Here is an 18,233-nt window from a genome sequence, read left to right as displayed (position 1 = left end):
GGGCTAAGGTCACGCTTTGCTCAGACACACTGTGCGTTTCCTGCCCACTCCTGCTGCAGGCCTGGCCCCGAAGCTCCAAAGCTGCAGAAAGTTCTACTTTCTAAATGATCAAATCAGCATCCACTGCTGCTGACCTCCTCAGCCTGCAGCTCTTGCTTAGATGGCAGCTGGCCCTGGATTTCCCCACATCTGTCTAGCCCCACCCAACCATCTTCCAAGATGCAACCTGCACTGTTTTCTGAAATTCAGGTCGAACTGTGCCACTCTTCAAATCTTTCAAGGGCTCCCTGCTGCCTTGGAGGTGAAAAAATAAAATAACCTCCTGCGGCCCAGCACCCTAGGACCTGCAAAGCAAATTTCACCAGAAAGGAGAAAGCAGGCGTGGTTGCAGCCCACGCGGCCATCCTAGCCGACACCACCTCGCCACTGAAAACACGGCGTACTGGGAACCTTTTCCTGCTTTTCCAGAAAAATACGTTCTGGCAAACCAAAATGTATCAGCAAGATGAGAAACTGAAACTGCCTTTCAGAATGCCCCCAAATATTTGAAATGAGACCATGCCCTCCCTCCCAACCCATCATCCCCAACTCTCCACAGAAAATGCAGAATTAACACGCCCAGGAAAAGGCGGCCAACGCCTGGAACACAAAACAAGATCTTGTTGAGCACCAGGAACAGAATTTCTGCCCAGCCAGTCGCCTGGCATTTTATAACCAGTATAATAAACTCCAACCCACGTTCCCCCAAACATGTCAGGAAGGGCTGCGGAAAAAAGATGTCCCTTTAATAAAACGTTATCAACATATATCGTACACAAACTACAATGTATCATAATTACTTTTTTTTTTTTCCTCTCTTAATTCAGAACCAGACTACAAGGTAAGAAAAAACACAGAAACAGCTACAATGTTCCCAATAATCCGCACAAGGTCTTTTTTCAGGCAGATGATATCTCACATAATATGATATACATGGATCAAAGGAGGGAAGAAAACGAAGACCAGCTACAGGGGAGAGGGGGGAGAGGGGTGTAAATGTACAAAGAATTCAGGTGTCTCAGGGCAAGACACAGAGGTTTCGATGCAGGGTGGTGAGGTGAGGGAGGCCATGAGTCACTCCTCCTGGGAGGGGACAGGCTCCACTGTGGCGTTTGTCGGTTTTTGAAAATAAAGACAGGTCCAGGAACAGCACATCTGTTTGGTTGTTGGTGTCCGCCCGCCCCCCACAGCTATTCCAAAGTCTTTCCATCCAGTTCCAAGCATATACAGAGCAATTCTGGTCAATATCCCATCTTTGAAAAAGAAGGCAGAATCAAGAGAAAAAAAAAAAAAGAACACCCAACTCCAGCCCTGCGCTGCCCGCACACACGACGTGGACGATGCGAGGGAGGAGGACGCAGAGGTCACGGTTTCCACGTCCCAGGTCATAGCCATCCTGTCGGGGGCGGCCTCCCCCACTCCACTCCGAGCCACCACCCCGCTGGTAGGATCCTCACTGGGAAGACTGGGGCGGGGGCTGAGGAGGGGGCGGGAGCCCGGGTGAGGCGAGGTCCAGAAGAGAGAGGAAGCAGTCCTGGGAACACAGTGCATGCCAACCGGGTCACAGCGCGGCTCCGCTGGGGCAGGGTCCTGAAAGCTTGGGGGCCTGGCCCCTCCGGCCATGCCATGGGGGAGGGGGTCTGGGGTCCAAGCTGTGCAGCTGCTGTCCACCTCGCCGGGAGAGACCAAGCAAAAACAAAACAGGTTCCCGCCCCTCCCCCGCTCGCCAGCACAAACCAAAAACCCCAAGTGGAAAAGGGTGACTCGTTTTTTCTTTCCAAAACAAGCCGTTTGAAAGAAACCACCGATTGTAAACTGCCCAGTTTATTATAATTATTATTATTATTTTTAGATGGCTACAAAGACAGGTGAGATCTCACACCTAGACTAGCTTTCCTGGTGGAAGGGCTTGGGTACAGACAATGGGGCTCGGTTTTTTTTTTTTTTGTCCTTTTTTTTTTTTTTTTAAAAGAAGAAAGCAAAGAGGTGGATTGGGCTGGGGTTGGGGGGGCTTGCTAGAAGCTTCCATTTTTAAAAATTTTTCCCCCAAAAAACCCCCCTGAAAACAAATTAAAAAAAAAAAATCCCAACAGCAGAACCCCAAACAAACAAACAAAAAAAAACCAGAAAAGTGTCAAGGACATCAAAGGTCCTTCGGGAAAGGGCAAGGGTGGGATTTTTCTGGTCATTGACTTGAAATATATTTTTATTTTGAGTTTTGTCCTTCATGTTTTATGGAATAAAAAGTTCGGCCTTTTTATTGCATGAAACTAAAACTGGGAAAGGTGGACGGGGTGGAGGAGAGGGTGGGGGTTGGGGGGGAGCAGGAGACGCCCCTCCCCCAGCTCCTGGGTAATGACACCTCACTTCTTCTTGCATAATTTCTGGCATCTTCCCGCCTGCAATGTCGGCTCTCTCAGCGTCTCGGAGAAGAGGAGGGGGGGAATCACACACTCATCGTCATGCTTGGAGAATACTGAAGGGAGAAGCAGAGAAGGGGGGTCGTGAGGGCCGGGTGTGGGAGCCTTGTGGAGGTCTGACTGCATACAGCTGGACAGGGCCTGTCTCAGGGCTGGGCTGAAACCCCCATGATGGCACTGGGTGGGCAAGGGGCCAGCAGGCAGGACTCAGGAACCACCCCCACCCCGCACCAGCCTGTGTCCCTCACTTGCCTGCCCTGCCCCCCTTCCCTCTCCAAATCACCCCTTCTTTCCTAAGGAAGCCAGCACCAGCCCCTGCCCTCCCCTCACAGGGCCACGGACTGCAGAGGACTGGGGTCTGATGAGCTGGAGCACAGCCAGGGCACCCTGGCGTGGGAGCTGGCCTGGGGTTCTCAAAAGCTACAAAAACAAGACATTGGTTCTTCAGATGAGACTGTAAACAAGAAGCCTAATATGAAAAAACAGCCAGCCAGCTCCTCCGCACTGAGACCCCAGGAAGTCACTAGCTGCATGCACACCCCCCTCCAGGAGAGGAGGATGCAAACTGAGACAAGGACCCAGCGGGCCAGGGCCCAGGGCCCGTCCAGCCACGTGAGCTTCACCAGCGCCGGAGGCACTGCGCCTGCATGCGGACGCCTGGGCAAGGTCGGATTCGGGTGACAGGGCTCAGCACTGCACCGGGGGCTGCTGGGGGTGGGGGGAATGTGAGGGCGCTCCATTTTGTGGAAAAATAACCGAGGTCATGACACAGCTGCCAGGACCCTGGCCCAGCAGACAGGTCTCAGGTCTCGGCCAGGAGACTCTGAAACTTCAGTTGATAGTCCCAGGGCCCAGTGAGGACCCGGAGGGTGAAATAAGGGCGGTGGTGGGCACACTTACATTGTCATTCTGGAAGGAGTGGAGGAAGTTCCCTCCTAGCTCGCCATCGTCCCGAGGGGTGCCTGGAGGATTGCTAATGCCACTTATGTTGTTAGGAGAATTCTGCGGAGAGACCAGAGGTGGTGAGCCCCGGGCCCCCAGCAACCTGCCACCCCTCCCGGGACGGGAAGGCTTTCTGGAGGGTGCTGTCAGGGAGGAGACAGGGACACACTCACTTTTGGAAGTCCGTCCATGTCACCTGACCCTGGAAGGAAGAAAGTCCAGTTCAGGGTCTCGCCCGTTCTTCTGTGCAGGGGCCTCCAAATGCTTCCACCCAAACCCCAACATTTTGCCAGAGGACCTTCTACCCAGGCAACATCTTCCTCTTCGGATCTTCCTGTGGGGACCGGGCTCAGCGGAGCCCAGAGCCGAGGCAGCGAAGGCTTCCCGGGAAGGCAGGCAGGGTGCTGACTTACCTAACGAGCCATTCATGTGGTGTGGCTCCATGCCGCCCATGCCCCCCATCGGGCCGTCCGAGCCTGGACCCATCGGGAACTGTGGGAGAAGCACAGAGCGTGTCACCTGAGTGGGCCCGCCGCAACCCTCACAGGGCTCCACACCCAGAGGCACAGAAGTGCGGCCGCCGGGAGCTTCCACCCTGAAGGAGCTGCTCGCAGGCACACTCGGGCACTGAACGCCAGAGGCCAGAGGTGGCACCTCCCCTAAGCCTTCGGATTGTGCAGGGCAGAGGCCTACGCACACGGGAGGGAACGAACCAGGAGAGAGGGAGGGGCTGATCCAAGGCACCAGAGGCAACTCTCACACCAGGCCTCCCGGATCCCACCCTGGGCTCTTTCTATCCCCAAGGCAGTGTGTGGGGCTCACAGAGACAGAGTGACCCACTGAGCCAGGCCTGGGAATAAAACTACTAATGCCTTTCCTCCCCATTTTGCAGATGAGTAAACTGAAGCACAGAGTGGACCATGCTTTGGCCCTGTATCTCCCAAGTGGGAGATGGAGGAGTGGACCTCGGGCAGCCTGGCCCTGGAGCCATCACACGAGCCTCCTCCTGGCTCCTCCTCTGAAATGTGGGGGAGCTGGGGCATTGGTGGCAGGCGTTCTCTCCTTGGGACTCCGTAGGGGTGCTCACTAGTGAGCAGAACTGGAGATGCAGACGGATCAGAGGCCAGACGTTTCATCTGCTCCACTCCCTTCCTCAGGGCTGTCTGGGACTATCACCCCCATCTCAGAAAAGATGCAACCAAAGACCAGAGGTCACAAGGCATGGCCACCAAGGGATAGCTGAGCCCAGCCTGGAGAGCCAAGGCCTGGAGTACCGACCAGAGGCAAGGGCGGACAGGGGATGAAGCAGCAGAACACAGCCTGATTGGCATGTGGCCTGTGCTGAGCGCTGAGTCACACCTGGGCCTCAGCCTGGAGGAAGAGCGCAGCCATGGACACCCAGCTACCTCACAGGATACTGAGATCTAGAGACGGCTGCAGACCAAGCATGGCTGCAGTTTCAGAGAGAGGCACTGGGAAAAAGGCAGAAAAATCACGATAGGCTGCAAGGAGGCGGCGGCAGAGCGAAAAAATAACTGAGGGTCAGGATCCGGGCAGGTAGAGATGTGTCATGGCTTCATTCCTGAAAGGGTCCTGCCTGAGCAGAAGTGAGAGCCCTCTTAGCAGGTGGCAGCAGGACCAGCTGGCGCAGAGACTGCTGTGAGGAGACTGCTAGGGTACCAGTTGCTGCCTCACCGACACCCACTCACATTGTCCTCGCCTCCCCAGTGGCTTCCCAAGGTTGCTGGTGGGCCGGGTGGCACATTTTGCCATCTGGCAACCCATTTCATGTTAATTAACCCAAGTGACAGGAGATGAGGGTGACCTACTTTTTAGGAAGCCAAACTCAAACACAGTCCTACCAGACCAAATACATCCAGGGGAATTCCCTGGCGGTCCAGTGGTTAAGAATCCACCTTGCAATGCAGGGGACACAGGTTCGATCCTTGGTTGGGGAACTAAGATCCTACATGCCATGGAGCAACTAAGCCCACATGCCACAAATACTGAGCCCTGGCGCCACAACTGGAGATTCTGTGTGCTGCAACGAAAGACCTTGACTGCCACAACTACAGACCTGATGCAGCCAAATAAATAAAATACATAAATATTTTTTTAAATCCCCAAATTTGATAATATACACAATTATGCACATGTATTACAGGTGCATAAATATATTTCAAAAACAGGTATCTTATATTATATGGATTTTCATGCTATTTTTAACCACATACGACCAACTCATTTAATAACTACACAATTCAGTGGTTGTTCGTGTACTTAGCAAGTTGTACCATCACCACCACAATCAATTTTAGAGCACTTTCATCATCCCCAAAAGAAATTGTACGCATGAGCCATCACTCCCCATTCCCCCTCGAATCCCCAGGCCCACACAACCATTAATTTATTCTGTGTCATAGATTTAGCTGTTGCTGCTGCTGCTAAGTCGCTTCACCCATGTCCGACTCTGTGCAATCGCACACACAGCAGCCCACCAGGCTTCCTGTCACCGAGATTCTCCAAGCAAGAATACTGGAGTGGGTTGCCATTTCCTTCTCCATAGATTTAGCAACTCTAGTTATTTCATATAAATTGTATATGACCTCCGTGGCTGGCTTCTTTCAGCTGGTGAAATGTTTCCAAGGTTTATCCATGTTGTAAGCATGTATCATGTACTTCATTTCTTCTTATGTCCAAACATTCCATTTTATGTATGTACTACGTTGTCATCAGTCAGCAGACCCCGAGGCTGTCTCTACTTTGGGGCTATTGTGACTAATGCTCCTGTGAACATCCGTGTAGAGTCGTGTGGACATGTTTCCATTTCTCTGGGGTAGATGCCAGTGAGAGGAATTGCAGGGTCACAGTAACTGCTTAACCTATCGAAGAACTGCCAGACTCTTCCACAGCACCTGCACCAGTTTATGTTCCCATGAGCAGCATGTGAGAGTTCAGATTTCCTCCCATCCTCACCAACACCGCTCATTATTTGTCTTTCTGACTCTAGCCATCCTAGTGGGTGTGAAGCGTAACACACTGCTGTTTTGCATTCCCTTATTAACTAATGACATTGATTATTTTTTCACGTGCTTATTGGTTCTCTGTACAAGTTTGGAAAAATGTCTATGGAGATCCCTGGCCCATTTTAAAGTTGGGTTTGTTTTTTATTATTGGGTTCTAAGAATTCTTTACACGTTTACAATTCAAGACCCTCATCAGACACATGACTTGCAAATGCTTCCTGTGGGCTGTCTTTCACTTCCCCGACAGTGTCCTCTGAAGCCTGAATTTCACATTTTAATGAGCCCAGTGCAGCTACTTCTTGTCACTTGTGCTTTTTAGTGTAGCTAAGAAGGCTTTGCTAACCCGAGTCACAAAGATTCATTCCTACGTTTTCTTCTAATTGTTTGACAGTTTTAGTTGACATTTAGGCCTAGGGTCCACTCTGAGTTAATTTCTGTTTGTGTATAAGGAAGTAGTCCAGCTTCATTCATCTGCATGTGGATATCCAGTTGTTTTCTTCTGTATTATTTACTCTTCTGTTAAATTCTATGAAAGAACAGCTGAACTAGTGAACAGTGGCAAACGGCAGGATGACTAGTTGAACAAATGACATGTATAGGGAAAATATAACACTTTTATAATATTTGTCTTCAACACAGTAAATTATTTTAACTCTTTAAACTGGATATTTAAATGTTGAGAAGATGTGGCAAGAGCAAGAGCTGCGGCAGATTCTTCCCCAGGGGGCTTCAAGAGAGCTGCTAGGGACTCCTCTTGCTTTCAGGCGCCCAACAAGGCAAATGGGGCTTGCTTTTCCACTAATGCTTCTCTGAACTGCCTGCAGGCTTCGGACACCTTTCTTTCACGTAGGGCAAAACTGGAGAGAGTCAAGCAGAAAATGCACCGACTTGCCACTCTGCTCTCATCAAGCACTGGTGCCAGTCCAGCGTACCAACACCAAACTCTCCACTCCACAAGAACATCCGTGCATGCAGTGCTTAGGACTTTACTTAAGCACACAGGTTTTGGATCTGTAGGAATCTGCTTCTAGTTCTCCGAAGATGTCCATTCACTTTGTATCCAGGTGGGTTTTGGAAGGTCGGCCATTTGTCAGGCCCTTTCCACCTAGGAGCTCATCAGATGGGCTGTGCCTGCCTACGATGTCCGTCATTTCTAAACATTCCGAGCACACTGGGTGTCACCATCAGTTAAACCTCTTTCTCAGGGAAAATGGTTTTTAAAGCACAAAGGTAATTTTAACTTGTGAGATATAAGCTGGATTCTAAGTAAGTCACAGTTTTAATAAAAATGTTGAGAAAGTCTTAGCTAACTTGGCTGTCCTTGCCTATAACACTTTATGAGTTCTCAAGCAGTCTCACTTCCAAAAGGTAAGCCATTACTCTGGCTGTGCAAGGCTTTGTCACAGCCCCTCTACAACTCTGAACGGCTCAAGCGCAGTCCACTCAGCCTCACCTAGGCTCCTGGCGGCCTCCTGAAGATCATGAGACAGTTCTGGAGAAGCAGCAGCTATGTTTCTACTTTATTATAATTCCTTTCCACATTCTCATCTCACAGTGTTTCTAAGAGAAAAGCATCAGAGCAGGCTGACGTTTTCACATCTTCTCTACAGCCAGCAACAACGCCAGTCATCTGTGGGCACGTGTCCGAGGCCCTCTCGTTTTTTATAAACTCAAAAATCTGTTTCTGCGTGTTTTGAGCAAATCGACAAGTGACCAAAACCTTTCATTATGAAAGCTGGATTATCACAGGCAAGCAAACCAGGCCCCTTGGCAGCACCGTTAGGGACAGGTGGGCGGGGAAATTAGCAGGTAAGAAGTTCATGGGCTAAGTGGAACTTGCCAAATTAACTGCACCGTCTGCCAAACGTGCAGATAAACGAGCAAAGTGTGGCTTGTATTTGGACAAGAGAACAGTAATATTTTATTTCTCTTCCACACTTCATTAACGTCTTCTTCGCAGAAATCAAGATGACAAGGTGAAGCTCCAGTTTTCAAGTCACAGTATCTAAAAGCTAGGGACACGGTTCTGTTGAGACAGTCTGATGAACCACTTGATCTGAGGAAGAAAGCTCCCTGACTACCAGGATGATGCAAGAGGATCAGCTACACACCACGAAGGACCAACACGCTTGTCACCAAAATTCCCCTTCCTTTCACCCGCAGGACTTAGCTGAAGCCTCTGAATCAGGAAACGCAATCTTCTCAGTTCATGGAGCCGTCAAGGCACCAACATGGTGACAGTGACCATTTCAGGGCCCCGCCAAGCGTGGCAGCCGACTTTCTACACTGAGGACTGGTGTTTCTTTGGATGGCATACAAAACTTGTGATTGACTTAGAGGGATGTGCATGTCACGTCCCAGACAGCCATGCACTGTCCCACCCCTCCTCCGCCCACCTTTCTTCTCTTCCACGCCCTTGCCAGGACGTGCCATCTTGGTTATCTGCCTCCCGGATGCAGGTCCGTGTGTCCTCACACCTGTCGTTAACATTCATTCAGGCCTCTCTTTTTTGGACATGTCAGGGCCACGCTGGGGCTGGTGGTCTCATCGTTCTCATTTTCATTATTTGAGCTCTTAGAAAACATGACCACGATACTCACAGTGTGAAAAATGACATGTGCACTATCTTGACACAAGGCCTAACAGTTAAACTGCAGGCAGAGTCAAAGGCGGATTCTGCCAGGGCCTGGATGCTGTGCGCTTGAGTGGTACCCCTCGGAGTGATGCAACATGGATGATCCATCATTGAGAGCCACAGACCACGACCGTTGGCATCTGTGGTTGGGAAAATATGGCAACAGCGACCATGGGAAGAGGGGAGTCTATGCCATTTTCATGTGCTCAGTCCTGTCTTTGAGGCAGCTAAATGGGCCTTGTATATTTTTTCCCAACCTTCTACATCCATTGCTAAAACCTCAAAAGACTTTTGTGTCCTGGGAAGTCATCTCTTGGGACACAGGGCTTTTGGTGCTAAAACCCAAATGGTTGGCCACCCTAGGGAGAGGCAGGGGTATGGGAGGTACTGGCTGCCTTGGAGACACCGGAGAGAAGGTGGTGGAGTGGCAGGTGAGGAGCGTGGATCCCACAGTTCTCAGTCATGGGATCCGGGTAAGGTTCGTCTTGGCATCCCCAGGTGGCAGGCCTACAACCACCCCCCCCCCCCAGAGGCTGCAACACAGGCAGCATCCAGCATTGAGTAGCCCACAATCAGGGCTATTAGCACACGGGGTGATTCTGGAGTTACACCAGGAACGGAACCAGCAGAACCAGACAGAGCATCCTAAAGGCCAGAGCCAACCTTGGAGCCTCAAGCCCACGCTCTGGCTCCTCTGTCCCTGAACTACTGATGTGGTCACACGACAGCCTCCTTTCCACACCCTGAGCTCCCCCAGGGCAAGCCCAGTGGGATTCACCTTTCCTGCCTGGCCAGGAAGAGCTGCCAGACCAGCCCTGTCCTTAGGGAGCTCCCAGCCAGGAGAGGCAGACAGGCCACAGCTGCACGGTCCAGTGTGGGAACACAAGAGGGAGCGGTGAGCAGGGACCAGGAGAGGAGGTTTCCGAGCTACACCACCAGCAGGGTGGGAACACGGAGGGGCCGAGAAGGGAGGGAGTGGTTTCTAGATGAGGGAAGGGCGCGAGGAGAGGCAGAGAGGTTACAGGATGTGGGAGTCAGAGGGCTCCCAAAGGCACAGGGCAGGCAGGTACCTGGAGGCCTCCGCCGCAAGCCCCACAGCCAAGGAAACAGACCATAGAGGGTGAGCCATCATCACCCAGGGGTACAGCCAGTCAGCTGAGCAGGGACTTGCCCAGACCACCCCCCAGCCCCCTGCAGCCTGTGCTCTTCCTCACCAACACCCCATTCAGGCCAGTGGGGGTCCCCACAGTGAGGCTGGGCACCAGTAGGCATCCCCACAGTGAGGCTGTGCGCCAGGGGGGGTCCACACAGTGAGGCTGGGCACCAGCAGGGGTCCCCACAGTGAAGCTGGGCACCCTGCTCTGACCAGAGGGGTGGGGATCACTCCACCCCCTTCTCTGCCACCCCCTGCCAGCTATGAAATGGGAACCAAGCTGCCCAAGAGTTAATCACTTTTCTGATGGTTTATTTTACTCATCTTTGGTAACAAATGGCTGAAATCAATTAAACTTGCTTTCCCCTCAGCTGATGAAGTTAATTATGATTTGTTATGGTATCTGATATGTAAATTATTAGAAAGCAGACTTACGTTGGACCGGCTGCCTCCAGGCGGCACCGGATTAATCATTGTGTAGATGTTGTCACTGGAATTTGTTGAATCTGTAGAACAGTGGAAACCCGCAAGTCGGGGTGATTAATTCATTGCTTAATTAAAACAAACTCATGGCACTTGAACTCATTCTTTTGTATTTTATCACCTAAAATTTCCTCTAAGTACCAGCATTTTCTGGCTAATTTGTATTTAATGAAGATTCACAAAGTTTTTAATCACAGAAAATTCAACTGTGAAAGCCACTCAACCCTGAAAGGAAGGATTCCAGGGTTCTGGACAGCAGTGTGGACCAGTGTGGACTAGCAAAACCGTCTCCGCCCCCTCACTCCACTCCGCCCTAGACCAAGCGCACTGCCCAGATGCTGCCTGGGACAACCAGGCACAGCCCGACCACCACCTGTGTCCTCCCCGACCCCCAGCCGGCGGTGTTAATCACACTGGGAAAGAGTGGCAGCACAGATGACCGAGGGGCCACCCTGCCAAGCTGATGGGGCAGGAGGGAGAGGCAGAGATGGGGCTGGAGACGCAGTAACATATGGAGTGGTTTAATGTGACCCAGTCTGAATGTAGGTCATGCAGCTCATAAAAATGCAGCAGCAGAAAGAGGGAGCCGGAGTGGGAGCCTCACGGCCGCTGCCAGCCCCACCCCTGCTGCCGAGCAGCCTTCCTGCCATGGGGAGCAGAGGAGGGGGCAGGAGGGACCCCTCTGTCTCCCCAATTAGCTAGAAAAGTCTCCCGAGGAAATCAGCTAACATATTTATATCAGGAGCAGGCACCATACTTCTCGGGCAGAAATCCAACTACCTCTCACTTTTTATTTTGGGGGTGGGTAAAGATGGCATGCTGAATTCCTTCTAGTTGGTGGTACGCTATTCTTAGCTGGGAAAGAAACACAATTGTGATGCTGTATGTGTTTGAGTACACGTGCCCTCTTCTACTGGAGAAAAGGGGAAAAAGGGATCTCTGATACAGAGGACCAGAAACCAAGAGCTCTGGACACTCAAGAGGCATCACTCTGCAGAGTCCTGGGCCCAGGAGGCCAGAACCCCAAAGCCCCTTTCCAGTCACCTAGAGAAGCGACAATCAGGACAGGATTCTCTCTGACCAGGGGGAGTCAAGAGTAGTGAGACACCTCGTTCTTGGATCTCCTTGCTCTGCCCTGTCCTTCAACTGGAGTGAGGAACGCCCCAGCTGAAGCCACAGGGTGGGCTGGTGGCATCAGGGTCTCCTGCCCACTAAATCCCTGATGCCAAGATGCCAGGTGGGGGGCACAATGCTCAGAAAGAGTAGCCAGCCAGCCCTGGCTCTGTACCAGGCCCCTCCAGGACTTCCTACTTCTCCAGCGGCACCATCCCCCAGCATTCTTACCTGCAGGACTAGGCATGATGGGTGTTCCTGGGGGGCCGCCACCACCAGGGGGTCCCTGGAGACAAGATTAAAAACTGATGTCAGAAACCCACGGTGATGACACATGGCGGGAGAGGCCACGAGCTCCAGCCACATCAGCAGTCCATGCTCACCCGGGACCCAGCCCATTTAGCTCTCACTCAGCTGCCAGTGTCCACACAGAACCCAGGTGTTTAAGGCCTGGGGGAACTGGACTCCCTCCTTCCCCTCTTTAAACCAGGGGGCAGCTGCGGGCATGCATGTGCACTCACACACATGGAGCCCAGTGAAACCACAGGCCTGTGGTGGAAGCTGACTGGCCTCCTGGTCAGTCCCCTGGATGGAGGTCCCAACTCTGGGTCTTGTGTGGGGACTTCTGGGACACCAAAAGGTACAAATACCTGCATATTGACAGTAGATTCTAGCACAGTTTGGAATCTGTGCTCATAACATGTCTTGAAAACAAAGAGACAAGGATCCCCCCGACCCTGATACTCTTGCACACGCAGTCACACAGGACTAGACATGCAATGCCCCAAACCTGCACACACTCACCACGTAGGTACCGGGTGATGAGGAGGAGTATGGAATCTAGAAACAAGAAAGGGGTGAACCATGGGTCAGAGACACCTCCTCCGACAGGCAACATGTGCTCTGCCTACCAAATCCTCTTGGGGACACAACCCCACTCTCGATGGGAAACATACTGAGCCACCTGGTATCTCTAGGAAGGCCACAGATGTGAGCAGAGTCCTGTTCCTCTACTGAACTGGTCCCAGAGTCTTGGCAGGGAACCGTGGGCACAGGAGACCCTCTAGTTCAAGGACAGGAAAGCGAGAGCTTAGCCCCACCCCCTGGCTTCCTGCCCTGGACTGTCTGCGCCAAGCGCCCTCCCAGCTTCCTCCTCTGAGTGCTGAAGGCCTGCCTTGCCAAGAAAGAGGAGGCCGGCAGAGTCCCTGCATGGACAGGACTGAGCCCGGCTTCCAGCTCACACCCCAGCTTCTGCAGAGCCCCTGATGGGTCTAGCGTGGTACTCCCAAATCTCCCCTTACAGATAGGCTGCTCCTTGGAATCATCAGGTGGAATCCTGTTGCATCCCACTCCCCGTGACACCTCCAACCTGGGGACAGGAACCACCCTGCCCCTTGGAACCTCACCCACCCCTAGAAAACAGAACCCCCCACCCCTAACCTGGGTACTCACTGAGTTAGCACTGTTAGGATTGGGCCAGGGTCTGCCAGCTCCCGGGCCCCTGAAAGGAGAGAGAGATGAAAACAATGAAAAAGATGCTATAGATGCCAACATGGTAGTGCCAGCAGGGGCAGAACAAGAGGGCCAAAATCACCAACAGGAAGTCCTTCATACAGTCCTAGGACTGGGGTAAAAACATGCACTTCCATGGGTACAAATCTATAGACCCCTAAACATTACATGCAAGATTTGTGAAGAATAGCATTTCCTCTGCAAGTGCGTTTTCCTAAGGACACAGATACTCACAGGGATCTACTACCGCAAAAGCGCCACACCATGAGGCATCATCGAGTGGCGCAGGGCTCCAAACCGGAGCCTGCCTCTTACAGCGTGAGAGCCTGGGTGTTACGCCACCTCCCTGTGCCTTAGTTACCCCACCTGACAACAGAGCGTAAGACTAAGCGCTCCACAGGGCTATTACGAAGATGAGGTGAGTTAATCCATAGACAAGCCCTATACGGGGGTCTGTGATGTCTTGTCACCAGTACGCTCAACGTCCTCGCTCTACTGATGAGAAGACTGAGGTCCAGAGAGGTGTCAGTGATTACTGCGATCGTGAGTTTCTCAGGGGGAATAGAGGGTGGGGACTCCCACGGGCTCTGGGCTGCCAGCAGGGCTGTGGCCTTACATGTTAATCCCGGGCATGGCGGGGCCGAGGGAGTTGGGTGGTGGTCTCATGCCGCTGCCGTAATTCTGCAACGATAACCAAGGGTCAGTCTATGAGAAGAAGAAGGGGTACCGGAGAGAAGAGAGGGAGAAACAAACAGAACATAAGGGAGAGGGTTAGTCTGTGAAAGGATCTGATGAAAAAGTAATACATTCATCAAAAAAAAAAAAAGAGGGCTGGGAACCAGCTGACAGGATCACAATGACAATCCAGCACAGGCGGATGGCCACAGCCTTTAGGCGCACCTTCAGGGGCTTCAGGATGGGTCTCTTGAGAGCATGTGGGTGTCCAGCAAGGAGCTCATGATGTTGGCTGGCACCTGCCCGCAGGTCTCAGGCAGGAAAGGGGAACAGACTCAGGAAGAGGACCGGCTGGTGACCACCAGCCACCTTAGACACTCAGGGAGAACAAACTGCCAGCAGACCAGGGGCTGCATGTGGAGGGGAGGCACGCATCTGCAAGGCCTGTCCAGCGGCTGTTCCCGAGCCTTGGTGTGGACAGACCCCACCTGCCCTGGGTCTTGGTTGCCCCCCGACGCAGTCGCCTGATTCAACTGTCAGCATGTGGGGCCCTCAACAGGCACAGGACTAGAAGAGCAAGAAGAAAATGGTCTGTCTGCTCAAGGGAATCACTGTTCTATTTAAGAAAAGAATCTGCACAGAACTTGGTCCCAACTCACCTCAGCACAACCCATCATGGCAGTGGGGTGGGTCAGAGGGAGTCTGGACCAGGCGCTCAGGCCTGTTACCTGGCTCATCTCCTGACACCACTCTCCCCAACTCCCCTCTTCCAGAGCTATTCTCTTTGCAGGAAATAAATATCTTGCTTCCCTTCTCTACCTGGCAGGTTCCTACACATCCTCCAATACCCAGCTCAAACAGTACCTCCTCTGTGAGGCCCTCCCTGCTCATCCCATGGGATTAACTGCTCCATCCTAGTCACTCCCATAGTGCCTTGTAACCTCGCCTCCCCCCCCCCCCCCCCCCACAGCCTGCAGCACACTGGCTTATGATTGTGGTCATGTGTGCAGCTCTCCCACTGGACTGTGAGCCCCTTTAGAAGGTGGGAACCCTATCTTAATGATCGTCCTATCCCTCATCACTCCACACATCAGCTGGCGCAGACTGGGCACTGAATCATCAGTGAAGGAATGGAGAAGCAAAGGAATGGAAAGTACAATGAGGCTGACTGCAGCCCGAGCTCCGCCTTTATAGGAGAATCTGAAAGTATCTGGCTGGGTGTAATTTTGATGGCAAAGGAACAGCCAGCATTAGCTGTTTTTTTTTTTTTTTTTACTGAGCACGGAATATACAACCTCTGGTTTGGACCTTGTAACAACACCGTGAGGCTTGTATCATTCCCATTTTATAGAAGAGAAGACTGAGGGTCTGGTGAGAAAAAGATTTGCTCAAGGTCACAGTCAGCTAATGCCTCCACTGGGGTTTAATCCTGGATCTGGTGTCTCAGGGTCTGCTCTCTACATCAGACATCTGTGAGGGAGGGGGATACAACAGGGGGCTCGAGCCAGAGCTGACAAACAGAACCGCCTTCAGGCTGGTAGCGGGTTCTTCAGCCAGGAAGCATCTTGGGGCCACCTCCTTGGCCTGGCCAGAGAGGGGCTTGTGAGTGTCCAGACAGGGTGTGCACAATGACAGCAGCAGCACCAGGCTGGCTGGCACAGAGCAAGGCCCAGAGTGGATGGATGGGGGAGCAGGGGAGGGCTTCTCAGGCAGCCGGCACGTGTAGGGCCCCGCATCGCCTGCACCTGCTCAGAGCTGAGTCCCAGGGCCAGAAAACGTGTGCCTGCCCTGGAGCACACCGTAGCAGGATCTGCAGATGGCAGGGCCAGCCCATCCCTACTGATGATGCCACGGGTGGTGAGCAGAGCCTCGGATCTGAGGGCAGAACATGGGAGCGCTTGTCCCGGCTCAGCCTGACTCTTGGCAAAGCACCCAAATAACAATAAGGCTTCCTCCAAGCCAGGCTGCGCTACAGGCTTTGTATCACCTACATTTAACCCACAACCATCTCATTACCATCCCCGCTTTAAAGATTATGACACTCAGGCGCAGAAGCAGAGTGACGGCCCCTTGTGCAGCGATCATCATGGCTTCAGTGTGCAATCCCTTGCTGTGCTGCCTCGTCCATAAAATGGGGACAAAGAGCCCAGCCTCACAGGGTCATGAGAAGATCAAGTGAAATGATGGCTCTAAAGAGCTCCATCAGCCCTCAGAGATGTGTGCTGATATGGGACACTGGCAGAGAAAACACCAGAGCCCTCAAAGCTGCCCTGAGCTTCAGGTCCTCCAGGGCCCTTTCTTAGCCCATGTAAAATCACTGAAGCCCCTGTCCACAACTCAGCCTGGCTCCCGCTGTTTCACAGCAGGAAGCTCATGGCCTCCCCAGGTAGCCACTCTTCCCGTGTCCAGCCCAGCCAATCCGAAAGGCCTCCCAGACAGAGACGTCCTCCAGAGTGTAGCTGTGTCCTGCTCCCACTCGTGCCCAGGAGAGTGGCTGCATGGAGCGGTGAGAGCAGAAGGCTGGCCTGGGGGTCGGCAGGAGCCCACGCCGCAGCAGCAGAGTGGGGTGAGGAGAGGATGAGTGGATACTCGGTCCTGAAAGCTGTCTGGACATGCAACCCCTAAGGGGAGGCTCCGGATGCTCTAGCTGCTGTGCTCAGCCGAGCCCTCAGCAACCAGCCCGACCACTGCCCAGGAGGGAGCAGGCCGCCAGCTCCTACTTCCTATAGAGGCCTAGACCCCGAGGACCACTCACATGTCCCACTTCACAGATGATAAGCTAGAGGCCCAGGGAAGCCAAAGACTCGCCACCCAAGGCCATACAGTAAGTCAGGGCTGAAAGGCAGGTTTTGGAGGAAAGTTTCCAAATCAGAGACTCCAGCCTTTTCACAGAGGATGGGCAGGCTTAGAAGCATAGCTTCAGACTCAGTAGAAATAGTCTCTCTCCTCCCATTGCCCGCCTGCCCTCAGCACTGGGTTCAGAGGTGTGGTCGCCGCTGGACACTCCTCTTCCTCTGCCCTCAGCACCGCTCTGCAGGGATGGGGCAGCCAGAGATCTGGAGGAGTCTGGGGTGCAGCCATAGGGATGGCCACATCCATGGGTATGTGTCTGTCTGTCTGCCCGCCTATCTTCCCACCCGGCTTCTTGTTCCAACTAGGTCACCCCAGACCCTGGGCAGAGGGGTCGGACCCACTGTCAGGAACTCTATAAAAGGTCAGGCCCCGGTCTTTTGGCCTCAGTTCCGTGCTCTGGGCAGGGTGCACAGCCACGCTGGAAGCACCCACAGCTGGCAGGAGCTGCTGCTTCCTCCAACTCCTTGACACAGAGGCTCTTCTTGGTGCTGCCCGGTGCCTAAGAGAACAGTCTCTAGGACAGGCCTGTCAAGGTGGACTCCAGGCTGTCAGGCCATTTCCTGGGCTTTTGGACCTGCCCTCCACCCCCTCTAGTTACACAGAGCCTGGCCAGCCCCAATGGGAGGCCTCCAAGGGGCCACCCCAGAAAGGGCCTCAAGTGACTCCACTCTCTCCTCACCAGCTGAGGGTGCTCTAGCCTGGTTTACAATCCTCCTGTCTCTTTCTGGGGTCTCTGCTCAGAGGCACTGAGTTTGGACTGTCCTGGATCAGAGGGGAGATGCAGCTTCTCCTGGTGGAAGATGTCTGTCTCTAGACGGTGGGTTATCAGAGGTTATCTGAATGTTCTCAAATGCCAGGATGGCGATCTGATTTCAGGCTGCACTGACCCCACCTCACCAGGAATACCAGAAGCGTTGAAAGTGGCCCCATGGGGTCTGGGTGCCATACATTATTGCCACAGGAGCCTGCAGAGCTCTGGCAGTTTCAGCCTCATCCTAACAGGATTCACTTTTGAAAAATTCAGCCAGAAGTTCTCACCAGACACAGGCATAGGAGTAAATCTTTGAAGAGAAAATACAATTAAGTGGAAACACTGCCTCCTTTTCGGCACTGGCTGTTTCAGGAAACCAGAGTAAAATCTGCCCAAGACACTGAGGGCAAAGGGCAGGCTGATGCCTAGTTTACTGGTTCCTTTGTAACACTTAGGCTAAAATGCAACACAACCTCAAAAAGTACCATGTCACTCCATTTGGTTTTGTAGCCCCAAGCCCACATGTACCTATTCTTTGTTCAGAAAGTTCTAGAGCGGTTCCACTATTAGCAATCTTATTCCCCACTTGGAACAACAGGCTGAAGGTTTCCCACCTTTGTGTCTGGTCTCA

The 18,233-nt window shown here is 52.8% G+C and overlaps 1 protein-coding gene across 8 annotated transcripts in view; it reads right to left on the bottom strand.

Moving 5' to 3' along the window:
- Positions 1 to 764: 764 nt before the first annotated feature.
- The window catches only part of SSBP3 (single stranded DNA binding protein 3), a 166,206-nt gene continuing 148,737 nt past the window's right edge, over positions 765 to 18,233 (bottom strand). For all 8 annotated transcript variants that reach the window (XM_019958248.2, XM_070786487.1, XM_070786486.1 and 5 more), the window contains 9 exons: positions 13,940 to 14,004; positions 13,264 to 13,312; positions 12,616 to 12,651; positions 12,043 to 12,097; positions 10,651 to 10,721; positions 3,815 to 3,893; positions 3,575 to 3,603; positions 3,360 to 3,461; positions 765 to 2,515 (listed from right to left, as the gene is read on the bottom strand). In XM_019958248.2, coding sequence (XP_019813807.2) covers positions 2,486 to 2,515; positions 3,360 to 3,461; positions 3,575 to 3,603; positions 3,815 to 3,893; positions 10,651 to 10,721; positions 12,043 to 12,097; positions 12,616 to 12,651; positions 13,264 to 13,312; positions 13,940 to 14,004 — 516 coding nt within the window. In that variant the 3' untranslated portion in view covers positions 765 to 2,485. The remainder of the gene's footprint in view (positions 2,516 to 3,359; positions 3,462 to 3,574; positions 3,604 to 3,814; positions 3,894 to 10,650; positions 10,722 to 12,042; positions 12,098 to 12,615; positions 12,652 to 13,263; positions 13,313 to 13,939; positions 14,005 to 18,233) is intronic.

The sequence above is a fragment of the Bos indicus genome, chromosome 3, assembly GCF_029378745.1.
Source record: "Bos indicus isolate NIAB-ARS_2022 breed Sahiwal x Tharparkar chromosome 3, NIAB-ARS_B.indTharparkar_mat_pri_1.0, whole genome shotgun sequence".
Taxonomy (NCBI): Eukaryota; Metazoa; Chordata; class Mammalia; order Artiodactyla; family Bovidae; genus Bos; species Bos indicus.
Note: the sequence above shows the minus strand (reverse complement) of the source record. Positions and strands in the feature narration are given on the sequence as shown.